Source organism: Trichomonas vaginalis, chromosome VI, assembly GCF_026262505.1.
Source record: "Trichomonas vaginalis G3 chromosome VI, whole genome shotgun sequence".
In the NCBI taxonomy this organism is placed as follows: domain Eukaryota; phylum Parabasalia; order Trichomonadida; family Trichomonadidae; genus Trichomonas; species Trichomonas vaginalis.
The window spans coordinates 12,299,590-12,314,263 of record NC_067208.1 but is presented as its reverse complement, the minus strand read 5'-3'; the positions used below and the strand labels follow the sequence as shown (position 1 = coordinate 12,314,263).

Here is a 14,674-nt window from a genome sequence, read left to right as displayed (position 1 = left end):
GTATTATTAAATCATTAGCTAAATGAAGGTTCAAATAGAAAGTAAATATCAATTTATATGATACTGAAACCAAATAGTTCTTTTAATAAAAGATAACACGCTGAAAATTATTGAGTATTTGCAAATCTCAAAAATCTATTGGTGAATTTGGCTCAACTTTTAAAATTATAACATCCATATCAAATCATAAAAGCAGACAAAAATTAAAGCCAAACCTATCGGCCAATTTTTTTTGATATTTTGATTTTTGAGGTATACTTTTAAAAGTGGATTTAAAGCACTGATGAAAAAACATTAACTTCTGTCGTTATGATTATTGATTTAGACAATAATGATTTTAATCTTTGATTATCAAAACACTAAAGTCATCTTTTTAACATTTGCTTGGTAGCATTAACTTAAGTCTAAAGTACTATTTTATGTGGCACTCTTAGAATTTTTGTATTCATTGTACACGCTGAAATAGTACCATTAAAGTTATGGCGGACTTTCAAAAAATAGTTTGGTCACCTTTATCAAGACATTCGTCCAATCAAATACAGTGAACTGAGAAGTGTTATTCAATATCATATTGATTCATATAATGCATTGTATCAGTTAAAAACTGACAGAGAAGAAGATTTAAACTCAATTTACAAAATGATCAAAACAGAGCTGATTGATTCAAAGAAACATCCTCCCGAAAATATTATAAAAGACATTTTAAATATCATTGAGTACAATAATCGGTATACAAAGTCATACTTGAAACTTGCAAAACTCATTTCTGATGATTATCATGTAACAGATGTATCTAATATTACGAATCTTTCTAACTACCTCTTTTATGAAGAATATGGAATTAATTTGGACAAAACAAAAAATTTAGAAACAAATAACCTACAAAATCTCAAAATTCATTCAGAAGATACAATTTTCAAAGCAATTATGGATAATGACTTAGAAAAATTCATTGCATTCACTGAAAGACAAGGATTTGATAAAGATCAAAATCTCAAAAGCAATTTATATCCATCTTCTTATGAAGGATATTCATTACTTGAATTATGTTGTTACCATGGAGCAGTTGATTGTTTCAAGTTCTTAAGAACAGAATTTAAATCAACAATAACTGATACATGTCTCAAATTTTCATTTTTAGGAAGAAGTAAAGAGAACTTGAGTGAATGCTTGAAATATCTGAAACCAAATGAATTTTGCATGAGATACGCAATTATTTCACACAACATTGATTTTGTTACATTTCTGATGAATGAATATAGTTTATATATCGACTTAGAATACTGTGCCGAACATAACAATATTGAATCATTTTTAGTATATTTCGATCGAAACCATTATGTTGACAAATGTTTTGTTTTTTCACCTATGTTTAATATTCCATCCTTTTGTGAATATTTCCTTTCACGTTGTTATCATGTCAATATAAGAGTTAATGGATTAACAGCTCTTCACCGTACGACATGGAATAATTGTAAAGAAATAACTGAACTTCTTATTTCACATGGCATATTTGTTGATGTGATAGACAACAATGGTAAAACCGCTCTTCATTATGCAGCATTGAATAATAGTAAAGAAAAAGCCGATGTTCTTATTTCACATGGCGCAAACATCAATGAAAAAGATAGTTATGGACAAACCGCTCTTCATATTGCAGCATTGAATAATAGTAAAGGAATAACCGAACTTCTCATTTCACATGGTGCAGATATCAACGAAAAAGATAATTCTGGACAGACCGCTCTTCATAATGCATCGCGTAAAAATTGTAAAGAAATAGTCGACCTCCTTATTTCACATGGTGCAAATATCAATGAGAAGGAAAACAACGGAAAAACCGCCCTTCATCTTGCAGCAGAATATAATAGTAAAGAAACGGCAGAACTTCTTATTTCACATGTTGCAAATATCTACGAAAAAAATAATTCTGGACAATCTGCTCTTCATTATGCGGCACGTAAAAATTGTAAAGAAACAGCAGAACTTCTTATTTCACATGGTGCAAATGTCAACGAAAAAGATAATTCTGGACAAACTGCTCTTCATAATGCAACAGTAGGAAATAGTAAAGAAACCGCCAAATTTCTTATTTCACATGGCGCAAATATCAATGAGAAAGATAAAGAAGGAAAACCGCTTCTTCATCATGCAGCATGGAATAATTGTAAAGAAACAGCCGAACTTCTCATTTCACATGGTGCAAATATCAACGAAAAAGATAATTCTGGACAGACCGCTCTTCTTCATGCAGCATGCTATTATCCTAAAGAAATGACAGAACTTCTTATTTTACATGGCGCAAATATCAATGAGAAAGATAACTCTGGACAAACCGCACTTCAAATTGCAACAATTAAAAATTTTGAAGAAATTGCCGAAGTTCTTATTTCACATGGTGCAAATATCTAGAATTGAATAAACAGTCACATTCGCCGTCAATATTTTTAAAAGATTACTTTTTGTCCCATTGAAGAATTCACTTTAAGCTCTCCAAATTGAAGTTTATCTTATTCTTCTTAAATTATTGGTGATTTTATTATGGATATCATAAGTATCATTACGAATTATTGTTCTGCTCAGATTTTGAAAATATTGCTAACTCAAAATGACTGCGGAGCATCTATTCTTACGTATTAAATAACTTTATTACATTAAATATTGATAAAATTTACATAAGTATTTTAAAACAAATAAACAAATTTCGGATATGAAGAAAAAAAATTAGAATAATAAAACAATTAGACAGATGTTTAGAAACCATAAAGTGTCTTGCCTTGGCGCTTGAGAGCGTAGACGACATCCATAGCTGTAACTGTTTTACGACGAGCATGTTCAGTGTATGTAACAGAGTCACGAATGACGTTCTCGAGGAAGTGACGAAGAACGCCACGAACTTCTTCGTAGATATCACCAGAGATACGCTTGACACCACCACGACGAGCAAGACGACGGATAGCTGGCTTTGTGATACCCTGAATGTTCTCACGCATTACTTTACGATGGCGTTTAGCACCACCCTTACCAAGACCCTTACCACCTTTACCGCGGCCGGACATTATGAACTAATGAAGAGAATTCCGATCATCTGGTTTGCCGCCAACAATTATCATTTTCCACTTTGGATCCACATGATTTACATATTATATTTTTTAATAATTTCAAAATAAATTGGTGCAAATTGGCAATCAATATTCTTGGCGGGATTACTTATTAACCGTTATTTCTTCATTATTTTCAAATGGCTCGTACTAAACAGACAGCTAGAAAGTCAACAGGTGGCAAGACCCCACGTAAATCCCTTGGTGCCAAGGCTGCTCGTAAGTCTACACCAACAATCGATTCCCAGGGCGCTAAGAAGCAGCACCGTTTCCGCCCAGGTACAGTCGCTCTTCGTGAAATCCGTAAGTATCAGAAGTCCACAGATCTCCTTATCCGTAAGCTCCCATTCCAGCGTCTCGTCAGAGAAATCGCTTCTGGCTTCCGTGGCGATCTTCGTTTCCAGTCTTCTGCTATTGCTGCCCTTCAAGAAGCTTCTGAAGCTTACCTTGTAGGTCTCTTCGAAGATACAAACCTTTGCGCAATCCATGCTAACAGAGTTACAATCATGGAACGTGATGTTCAACTCGCTCAGCGCATCCGTGGGGAGCGTAATTAAATAAAAGTATTCACTGTTTTAGTTAAAGGATATTTAATTTTTTTTTCAATCATTAAATATCATTGATTACTTGTATTTAATTATTAATAGTTTTTGTCATTTCTTTGGAATATTGATATCTATTCAAAGTATAGGTTCCACAACAAAAAATATTTTTTTATAATGCATATTGAAGAGGAGTTCTTCCAGTATATAATCTTTATCAAATGCATTTATCCTATATAGCTCATTAAACATATCTTTATATCACTGACATAAATTCATTATATCAGTCCTGAAGATGATGATTTTTTTATAAAAAAACCAACAATTGTGATGACGAGGACACACATGATTGCTCAAATTCAAGCAGACATGTCAAACAAGACAATCTATTGAGAGTAGCTTTCCCCAATTTCGCCAATATGATTATCCTATTTCATCAAAAGACTGCATATTGATAAATTATTGAGGCAATCCTCGTAACACATAATGCGGAGTAGATATTGCAACTATGAAGAACTTATCAGAATAGATTTAAATATTTCGCTATGATATCATCATAAGTATGATTATTAATTTTACAATCTTATACATGAATAAGTTCTACTAGGAAGTGAAGCTAATGCTAGATTTTGATATCAATTCTCGAATAGAATTCCGAGAACTACTAATTGATTATTGGATGTTAGAAGGAAATAATTAATCCCTATTATTTTTGATAAAAATGTATGAGTTCATTTTTTTTTTCCTTCCAAAATTTTTTTCCCATTCACTTGTGAAAAAAAAAATTTTAAAATTTTATTTATGTTAGAACAAGAGAAACTATCGACCCATTTTACAGAAATTCTTTCAAAAGACTTCAAAAGTCTTAGTAGTGAAGAGATGAAACAGTATCTCTGCGCTGCCGCAGCAATAAAGACAGACAAATTGGAAATTAGAGGAGATATCGATTCAGTTTTACGATTTTTGCTTTCTATTTCTTATAACATATCTCATTACTTTGATTTCAAATTTAATGACGATGAAATAATGTATTATTTAGTCAAATTTATCAGATCATCAGTATCAATTTATTTAAATTTCGATTTCTGGGAGGGAATTTCTGCCTGGACTCATGGAACTATACCTTCAGAAGAAGTTATTGTTCCTCAAGGCTTAAAATTCAAAGAAAATAATTTAAAGCCATTAAAACTCATTCATTTCGCGCGAAAACTATTTCAAGCACCATATTACAATACAAAAGAAATTATTTGTTGGGTATTAGATGCTTCTTTGAAAGAATTTCGAAATAAAAATAAGCCAGGATTTTCATTTTTACAAAACGACTATTATGCCGCAAAGATCAAACCAGAAAGTATTGTTAGTGACATTCTTTCCTTTGATAGATCGCTTGCTTTCAAGCCAACTTACAATAATCAGTCAATTAACTTTTTATGCGTTGGAAGCGTATGTAATTTCATTGGCAAAGGTTTTGAATCACCAATATACGATAATTTCTACTTTACTAAGCTCATTCAATCAAGGGCGAGCAATCAAATTTTATTAATCTCCGCCTGTTACGCTTGTGGCAATCCAATCACTACCAACAAGCTTCTTAAAGGTGCCACAGTGGAATCCATCATCATTTGTGCATTAAAGAACGGTATAAACCTCCGACCAAAAGATATCATTGATACAACGCCATCTGTCAAACTTGCCTTACTATTTTCGATGTCAACCAAGCTGGAGAAGTTCGATGAAGAGATATTCCAGCTTATCAACACGAATTCGCCTGAAATTGAACAATACATTCCTATTATTGCAAATTTCAAGCGAGATATACCCGATTCCATTGAAGAAATCATCAAATGGGCCGACAAAGGAAATATTCCCGCACTTATCCAAGCATCGAAGCTTAAAAATTCCTGGAATTTGATGTCAAATCCATTTTCTCAGACAATTGTCAAATCCATGAACCATGAGAGCTCTCCAACAGATGATATCACTGTATCTACAGCCATCAAGCTTCTTAATGGTGGTTCTTCCGTTAATGTTTTCAACAAAAGTTTTGATTTCATTATTTCAAAAACAAAATGTGACGATTTTTGTTTTATTGAACCAATCAAACTTAACAAGACTAAGAAGACAATAAAAATAGAAGATATACTTGATATCAAAGACAACGAAGTCTGTGTTGCATGTATTTGTGCAATTTTATGTTCAAATTCTTTGAAAACAGAAGAAGAACTTAAAAAATTGGCAGAAATTTCATTAATTTCTTCAATTCCTCTTCAAGTATCAGATTACATTGACTGTGAAAAGATCAGTGGTTTAATAGATATATGTTGGAAGAAGTCTCTAAAAGAAGCATTGAAAGATGTTCGAAATTTTGCAAATTTATTGAATCCTGAATATAAAACAACAGCTTCTGAAGCAATCTCTATTTTGATTGAAGAAAACAGGTGTTCGAAAGTTAATTTCATCACTAAAGTATGTGGTGATAATATTCTAACTAATCTGAAATCAGAAGATGTCATGAAATACTTCACTTTCATTTTAAGTAATGATTTGGAAAAATGTTCTCAATTTTTCAGGGCTTTTGCGAGAAACATAAAGTTTTTGGAACAAATTTATGTTGCAATGGCATCAACACTTCAAGAAAACTCTAACGCAATAGATGCCATTTATAATGATATTCCAAAAACAGCAAATTTCGCAAAAATAATCCTGGAAAATACAAAATTGAAAGGAAAAGTGAAATATTCAGCTTTACATTTTCTCTCAAATGTTTTGTCACTTTTACCAACATATAGTGCACCACGAGAGAACAAGTACATCAAAGAAATAGATTGTGATTGGTCAGAAGAAAGCAAAAAACCAGAAGAAGAAAATTCACTTTGGAAAATTCCAACAGAAGAAGAAATGAAAAATATTCATTGTAACTGTGTTGAACATGGCAGAAATGACTTTCTTCAACCATATTTCCATTGTTATACATGTGGATTAATAGATGGAATGGGTTGTTGTGTTAATTGCGCAATGACATGTCATAAAGGACATATCTTGGAATATCATAGACCTTCTAATTTCTATTGCGATTGTTATTATTCAGGAAATTGTTTATACAACAAAGAACAAACATTTGTTCCTGAACAAGAACAAGAACAAGAGCAAGAAGAGCATTTGCCAGAAGTCGATCAAATGGAAGGTCTTCCTTTCGAAATTGCTCTGATGCAGAGAATGGAAAGAAGATATTTAGTTGGTCCTGACGGTCAACCAAACAACCAAAATGATGATGAACCGAGATTGACAACAAGAGATTTACTCATGCACAGAGGAAACAGAAGAAATTTGCCAGTTAGACCAAACCCAGGACAATTCGGTCTTGGAGCTTCGATGTTTAGAAATCCAGGAAATTCTCCATTTGCAAATCACGGAAATCCTGGAAATTCTCCATTTGAAAATCATGGAAATCCAGGAAATCATGGTCCTTCGTTGTTTGGAAATCCACAAATTTCTAAATTCGATTTTGTTGAAAATGTCAAACAAAATTGTCCAAATCCTGATTCTTTGTTAGAAATGGTTAAATCAATGGATGAAATAGAGATTTCGGAATCAGCGATATTACAAAACAGATTGACACAAGATATAACAACTATAGATATAAAGAACATGCAAATACAAAAAAAAGTTCCTTATTTGTCAGTTTCTTCATCGAATTTGAAAGTTTCTTTGCCACAAAATGCTCAAACAATAAGAGCTTTGGGAGGATTGTCTACATGGGGAAGATCAATAAGAATGAACAACAAGAGATTACCTATTGTTTCTGTACTCGATGGTGTTTTAGTAGCAGATGGAAAATCAGTAAAATTACTTAAAAACATGGAAGTAATATCGAGATTGGATTTGTCCTCTCAAATTTCTTATTTGGCCGCATCAAATCTTGATCCAAATATCGTAGCTGCTGGTAGTTTTGATGTTGTTTATGTTTTGTATGTTGATGAAACTGGTATCAATAGAACACATACTGTTCAATTAATGACTTCTGAGTTAGATTTCTCTCTGATTTCCTTGGAATGGATTCCAAACATGCCAATGCTTTTGGCGGTTACTTCAAACAAATTTGTCAAAATTTACAACATTCCTGATGATTGTTTGTCTCCAATGATTTGTTTGTTGCCGAGAGACAGGATGATAAACTCATGCACATTCATAGTAGATAACGAAACACCTGTTGCAGTCATTTCTTCCATGGATGGATCGATGGCAAAAGTTCAAATAACTCAGGATATGAATGGACCAAAGAATTTCATGTTTTCAAATCCTTCTTTTGGAAGTTCTTCGTTGAATTTGTCATCATTAGTTTATTCCAATCTCATTTTCATTTCATCAGAGAACTCTTTGACAATAGCAAGACCAGATGATTTCGATAATTGCTGCAAGATAAATTGCCAGGAATTATATCAGTATTTCACAACAGTTCCTCATCATGAAAACATTTTCGTTTTCACTTCTAAAAAATCAATTATGACTGTTGAAATAGCTGATGACAAGGTTATCACAACAACTATACATGAAAATAATGTGGCAGGAATAGCCTCCGATGGAGAGAAACTTATTGTTGTATTAGAAGATGGAACAATAGGAACTTTGGCTGAAGGAGAACCAAAATTAATTTCAAGGCCAAATATACCAAACAAAAGTGACAACTTCCCCGAGGAAGTTGTTGAAGTTCCTCTGACTTTTTGGACAAACAGCACATATAAGAACGGCCGCGGATCAGTAATCATAAATGATACAGTCAAGTTCACGGATTCCATCAATGTAAAGAATTATTTGTCCTTAATTTTGAAAGCCGATGAAGGATTAAAAGTTATTGGCTTCATTTTGTCGAAACAATCTTTCGATGATGTTACAATAGTTGTGAAGAACAGAAAAGTTACATTCCCATTTAATAATGATGGTCAAAAAGATATTATGTTCCCATTAAAACAAAATGAGTGCGGAAAGACAGTCAAAGTAGAAATATTTGTTTCTAAGATCATTTCCATCAGAGAAATTAAAGTTTTCTGCGCTGATGTCCAGACGAAAGAAGAGAATTTCGATGAAAATATGAACATTAGTCGAAACATCATAATGGGAAGTAGCGAAAAGTCATCACAAGGTGTTGTTGCAGAGATATGCGCTGATGCTTTGCCTCTGGGAGTCAAAATACCAACAAATGAAATGTTTAATTTGGCTTACAAGTCAAAGAAAGTTTCTACTGCTGCACAAACGATTTTGGCAAAGTCAGACATTAAGAAAGAAGAGATAAATAAGTCAGAACATGAAATATTGAAGAGCGGAGTCCCTCCAAATCCAAAGTTGTGGAGAGATGTAGCAATTTTGTGCATGGAAGGAGAAAATGAAGTTCCAAAAGAAATTTGGAATGGTGATAAGACAATGCACTCTATGTTTGTTGCCTTTATGTCTAAGTAAAAATATATATTTTATTTTAATTAATTCTTAATTGAGTATAATTTGATGTAACAATAGGTGAAATATCTACTAATATACTTTATGCTTCTTTATTAGTTCCAACTAAGAAATAAAAAATCATAAATTTATTCTTCAAGTTTTCATTAGATATGATATATACGAGTTAGATTTCCTAAATGTAAATTCCTCCCTAACTCAGTTGGTTAGAGTGTCAGACTGTTAATCTGGAAGTCGTGTGTTCGATCCACACGGGAGGAGATTTTTTCTTTTTTAGGATTTTTAATTTTTTTGAACTAAATATCATGCGTGCAAGCTCTGTACCTAGTCCTGAAGCGATTTGCAAGCAGTAATCAGGAAAAACTTTTTGATATTTTTAAATATCTTGTTTCAACTTGGATATTCTCCAATATAATGATTGAAATGGTCATGTATGCGTGTAGTGGATCGCTCAAACCGTGTGCAGCAGTCATGAAAGTCATAAATTCACCTAAAACATGTTCCATTTGAAAACCGTTAGAACCGCAAAAAGCTCTCAATTTTTGATCGCTGCTCCTTCTCATGCATTATATATGTATCTTAGAAAGAAATAGAATACCAGCCGTTTCAGCGACCAATATACTTACAATTTCATTTTATTTGGTTCAAAGAATCCAAATCTCGTTTTTACTTCCTGATAATACTTTTCATCTTGCCTGATTTCTCGATTCCGTCCTGTAACCATTTTTTGGTGGTAGAGACCACAGCAATATTCGGTATGCTGCAGTCTTTAGCATTTATGAGATAATCATAAGATGCGAGCTCTTCCACAATTTAAGAGAAATGCACTTCTCATCAATCCAATTGATGTGCTCATATATTATAATACAAACTCTTAGTCATTTTTATAATTTGTTCTTTCTATTTTTCGTGGTAGAGGGCACTGCAGCATTCCATATGCTGCGTATGTCGCCAATACAGGATCAATGATTCTTCTGTTTAAAATGGAGTTCATAAAAGAGTAAATCCATTGAGTATTAATTACCAAACATCTAAGAAGTATAAGATAAACTTCAATTTGGAGCGCTTGAGATCATCTTCTAAATTGGGTGAAAAAAACTCATTAAATTAGGCAAAAAATATCTTTGTTTTTACAATCAGAGCTATTTGCACCATGCGAAATAAGAACTTCGGCAGTTTTTCTACAACGATTACATTCTGCATAATGAAGAGCGGTTTCTCCAGAATTATCTTTCTCATTGATATTTGTACCATGTGAAATAAGAACTTCGACTATTTCTTTATAATCTTTCTGTGCTGCATAATGAAGAGCGATTTTTCCATCTTCATCTTTCTCATTGATATTTGCACCATGTGAAATAAGAAGTTCAACAGTTTCTTTACAATTATTCCATGCTGCATAATGAAGAGAGATTTTCCCAGAATTATCTTTTTCGTTGATATCTGCACCATGTGAAATAAGAATTTCGACTATTTCTTTATAATCTTTTTGTGCTGCATAATGAAGAGCGGTTTTTCCGGAATTATCTTTTTCGTTGATATCTGAACCATGCGAAATGAGAAGTTCGACTATTTCTTTACTATTATTCAATGCTGCATAATGAAGAGCGGTTTTTTTATTGTTGTCTTTCACATCGACATATGCGCCATGCGAAATGAGAAGTTCGGCAATTTCTTTACAATTATTCCATGTCGTACTGTGAAGAGCTGTTAATCCATTAACTCTTGTATTGATATATTTACAACGTGAAAGGAAATATTCACAAAAGGATGGAATATTAAACATAGGTGAATAAACAAAACATTTGTCAACATCATTAGTTTGATCAAAATATACTAAAAATGATTCAATATTGTTATGTTCGGCACAGTATTCTAAGTCGATATATAAACTATATTCATTCATCAGAAATGTAACAAAATCAATGTTGTGTGAAATAATTGCGTATCTCATGCAAAATTCATTTGGTTTCAGATATTTCAAACATTCACTCAAGTTCTCTTTACTTCTTCCTAAAAATGAAAATTTGAGACATGTATCAGTTATTGCTGATTTAAATTCTGTTCTTAAGAACTTGAAACAATCAACTGCTCCATGGTAACAACATAATTCAAGTAATGAATGTCCCCAGGATGAATATGGATACAAATTACTCTTGAGTTTTTGATCTTTATCAAATCCTTGTCTTTCAGTGAATGCAATGAATTTTTCTAAGTCATTATCCATAATTGCTCTGAAAATTGTATCTTCTGAATGAATTTTGAGGTTTTGTATGTTAATTGTTTCGAATTTTTTTGTTTTGTCCAAATTAATTCCATATTCTTCATAAAAGAGGTAGTTAGAAAGATTTGTAATATTAGAAACATCTGTTACATGATAATCATCAGAAATGAGTTTTGCAAGTTTCAAGTATGACTTTGTATACCGATTATTGTACTCAATGATATTTAAAATGTCTTTTATAATATTTTCGGGAGGATGTTTCTTTGAATCAATCAGCTCTGTTTTGATCATTTTGTAAATTGAGTTTAAATCTTCTTCTCTGTCAATTTTTAACTGATACAATGCATTATATGAATCAATATGATATTGAATAACACTTCTCAGTTCACTGTATTTGATTGGACGAATGTCTTGATTGGACATTTAAAAATATATTTACATTTTATCAACTAAATTATCTCATCATTTCATTATGTGAAAAAAAATATCATGCTATACATTTAGAAAACAATGACTACAAAGATTTCTGATAAAATTTTTAATTTTGATTAAGTTTATAGATTTAAAACGATTATATTAAATACCTAATGACATTCAAGCAAAAAATTCTGTGAATTTATAATTTGTATACTCTATATCGTTAGAGTGAATCCTGAAAATTTTAATTTTTTAATGGCAGAAGAAACGATTTGTGGATATCCAGTTTCGCTTCTTAAGCCATGGGAAAGGAAGGGAAACATCCCCAAGCTTTGCTTTTTCATTACAAACAAAGAAATTGTCGATGAAATAAAGAAGAAATTTGCGTTAATCAATTATTCGGAAGTATATGCTGTCAAAAAAGCAAGCTTTTATCATCAGTATATTAAAGACAGAATCCCTTTTATGATTTCCTACAAAAAAGGTGACGTTATAACTGTTGTTGCAGCTACATTTGTTTATGGAAAAAGAATATATGACTATAAAGGCGAAGTATTTGTTAAATTCCACATTACCACAGATCTTCCATTCTTAGAAGTATTAGATAGACTTACAGGATATTCAAATCAAAACCTTGATCTAAATCAGATTCAATTTGAAGAACCATGCCCTCTAAAAAATGAAGAAAGATTAAGGAATACATTTTATGATTGCCCACCGTTGGCATACTTGCGTCTTTTCGAATTAAAGATTCATCCTGATAAAGATACTACTATATTTCTTATTTGCACAAAATTTAATGTCGAGCATTGCCGTCTTAGTACATTATGCCTCCAATACAACTCAGATGATTCTAATCCTGACTATATCAAGCTTGATCTTTACGACCAGTACCGCGTTGATTTGGAAAAAAAAGAATAATCCGAACCAAGAAAACAGACAATGGCCAATTACCAAGTATTTTAAGGAATTTTCTTCAAAAATCTATGCATTCTTCAATGGATACGAAACAATTCAAAATCAATAAGGATCAAAAAATGTATAAAATCTTTTTATGAATACAAATGTTTAGTAAATTAGATTAATATGTTCGATATGTTATTTTATAAAGAATATTAATTTCATATATATGAGATATGAGGCTTTATGAATAACTTGACAATTCTTGACATAGGTCAAGATGTTATCAAGGTGTATGCTACTAAAAATTCTTCCAATCATCAAATAAGTTGAAATCGATCTAATGTGATTCATTACTGCATGAGCATCACCATGAATGTGCTGGGTGTGGACGGACCATTTTAGGTCTCTTCTTTATCTCTTGATGATTCCAAGGATCGACTGTTTTTTCCCAATTTTCTTTAAAAGTAATATTCCTTAGTTATGAAAAAGGTAAGTAAATAATAAAAGAATTTAATGACTATATAAATCTGTAATTACAATTTCTTTTGTAAAGTTCACAATTTAAATCATGAATTCACAATTTTTGATGTCAAAATTTTCATTATTTCAATGTCCGAACCTATGGCTTTTGGTTTTCCAGCTAAGCTTTTTTTACCTTGGGAACTGGAAGGAAACGTTCCTAAGCTTTGTTTTTGGATTCAAAACAAAGAAATTGTCGATATCCTCAAGAGCAAATTTGCTTTAATTAATTTTTCCGAAGAATTTGGAGTTAAAAAGCCAAATTTTTATCATGAATATAATAAAGACTATGTACCTTTTATGATTTCATACAAAAAAGATGGCGTTATAACTATCCTTGCAGCTACATTTGTTTATGGGAAAAAATTATATTCATATAAAGGTGAAGTATTTGTTCAATTCTACATTAAGACAGACCTCCCTTTCTTAGAAGTATTGCATAGACTTACAGGATATTCAAATAAAGATCTTGATCTCAATGAAATTCGATTTGAAGAACCACATCCTGTTAAAAATGAAGAAAGACTAAGGAATGCATTTTATGATTGGCATCCATTCGTATATTTCCGTATCTTCGCTTCAAAGATCCATCCTGATAAAGATACTTCTATATTCCTTGTCTGTTCAAAATTTAATGTTGAACATTACCGTCTTACTAAATTATGTTTCCAATACAATTCAGATAATTCTAATCCTGACTATATACAGCTTGATATAGATGACGCATTCAAGTACGAATGGGAAAAAAAGAATAATCCGAACCAAGAAAACAGACAATGGCTAATTACCAGGTATTTTAAGGAGATTTCTTCAAAAGTCTATGCATTCTTCAATGGATATAGCACCATTGAAAACCAACCCGCAACTCCAGCACAACTATCCTCTGAAGAAAATCATTAACTCTCAAAAATGCATATGGAAAAGAAAAAACCAGAATTTTCGAAAAAGTGACACCAACTATTAAAGTTATTTTATTACTAGATTTATTTACAAATTATAAGATAATATCATTAACCGAATATATTTTTAATATAAATAAAAAACTTTTTTTATACAAAAAATTACAATCAATTGATAAATATTATAAAGCATTTATTCCAAAAAGATTAAGTAATAGGTGGGATCCTGCATATAATATAATTTTATGTCATAAAGTTTACAAATTTTAGATGGACCACAGTGAGAATGTGAGTGGTTAATTTAAAGGTGGTCTGATAAAGATATCGAAGCTTACTCAACACAGCATGAAGCAGTTTCTAATACACAATCTTACTAGTGGTGTTTCGGTCGCCAGCGCTCTCATAGGGGTGCTGATTTCAAAAACCACTACTTCAAATTATTCAACAATACTCAATGCAGCATGAAGCAGCTACTACTGCTGTATCTTACTGGTAGTGTTTTGGTCGTTGGCTCTTGCACAGTCTCTCAGATTTTCAAAATTTTTTTTCAACACTATCTTGTTTCGCTCTCAGAAAGCTATCCTACAAAGACATCGAAGCTTACTCAACACAGCATGA

At 31.9% G+C, this 14,674-nt stretch overlaps 8 protein-coding genes and 1 non-coding gene across 9 annotated transcripts; 7 read left to right on the top strand and 2 right to left on the bottom strand.

The window, feature by feature from the left end:
• Window positions 1–483: 483 nt before the first annotated feature.
• On the top strand, window positions 484–2,483 carry TVAGG3_0852170 (ankyrin repeat and SOCS box-containing protein 4 family; the record flags this gene model as incomplete). Its single annotated transcript, XM_001309030.2, has 1 exon — window positions 640–2,412. The coding sequence occupies one exon, from the start codon at window positions 640–642 to the stop codon at window positions 2,410–2,412; it is 1,773 nt and encodes a 590-aa protein (XP_001309031.1).
• A 192-nt stretch (window positions 2,484–2,675) lies between these two features.
• TVAGG3_0852160 (histone H4-2) lies at window positions 2,676–3,083 on the bottom strand (the record flags this gene model as incomplete). The annotated part of the gene is made up of 1 exon (XM_001309029.2): window positions 2,754–3,059. The coding sequence occupies one exon, from the start codon at window positions 3,057–3,059 to the stop codon at window positions 2,754–2,756; it is 306 nt and encodes a 101-aa protein (XP_001309030.1).
• Window positions 3,084–3,235: 152 nt separating this feature from the next.
• On the top strand, window positions 3,236–3,678 carry TVAGG3_0852150 (histone H3-1; the record flags this gene model as incomplete). The annotated part of the gene is made up of 1 exon (XM_001309028.2): window positions 3,242–3,658. One exon carries the CDS (start codon window positions 3,242–3,244, stop codon window positions 3,656–3,658), a length of 417 nt encoding a protein of 138 aa, XP_001309029.1.
• A 766-nt stretch (window positions 3,679–4,444) lies between these two features.
• On the top strand, window positions 4,445–6,131 carry TVAGG3_0852140 (uncharacterized protein; the record flags this gene model as incomplete). The annotated part of the gene is made up of 1 exon (XM_001309027.2): window positions 4,445–6,131. A coding segment is annotated over one exon (1,687 nt), but the record flags the coding sequence as incomplete, so codon positions are not given.
• Window positions 6,132–6,541: 410 nt separating this feature from the next.
• Window positions 6,542–9,097, top strand: TVAGG3_0852130 (perineurial glial growth protein family; the record flags this gene model as incomplete). The annotated part of the gene is made up of 1 exon (XM_001309026.1): window positions 6,542–9,097. One exon carries the CDS (start codon window positions 6,542–6,544, stop codon window positions 9,095–9,097), a length of 2,556 nt encoding a protein of 851 aa, XP_001309027.1.
• A 184-nt stretch (window positions 9,098–9,281) lies between these two features.
• TVAGG3_0852120 lies at window positions 9,282–9,355 on the top strand. The gene has a single exon. It is a non-coding gene; the product is annotated as a tRNA-Asn (tRNA).
• An 841-nt stretch (window positions 9,356–10,196) lies between these two features.
• Window positions 10,197–11,741, bottom strand: TVAGG3_0852110 (protein ubiquitination; the record flags this gene model as incomplete). The annotated part of the gene is made up of 1 exon (XM_001309025.2): window positions 10,197–11,741. One exon carries the CDS (start codon window positions 11,739–11,741, stop codon window positions 10,197–10,199), a length of 1,545 nt encoding a protein of 514 aa, XP_001309026.2.
• Window positions 11,742–11,990: 249 nt separating this feature from the next.
• TVAGG3_0852100 (uncharacterized protein) lies at window positions 11,991–12,656 on the top strand (the record flags this gene model as incomplete). Its single annotated transcript, XM_001309024.1, has 1 exon — window positions 11,991–12,656. One exon carries the CDS (start codon window positions 11,991–11,993, stop codon window positions 12,654–12,656), a length of 666 nt encoding a protein of 221 aa, XP_001309025.1.
• Window positions 12,657–13,247: 591 nt separating this feature from the next.
• Window positions 13,248–14,057, top strand: TVAGG3_0852090 (uncharacterized protein; the record flags this gene model as incomplete). Its single annotated transcript, XM_001309023.1, has 1 exon — window positions 13,248–14,057. The coding sequence occupies one exon, from the start codon at window positions 13,248–13,250 to the stop codon at window positions 14,055–14,057; it is 810 nt and encodes a 269-aa protein (XP_001309024.1).
• Window positions 14,058–14,674: the final 617 nt, after the last annotated feature.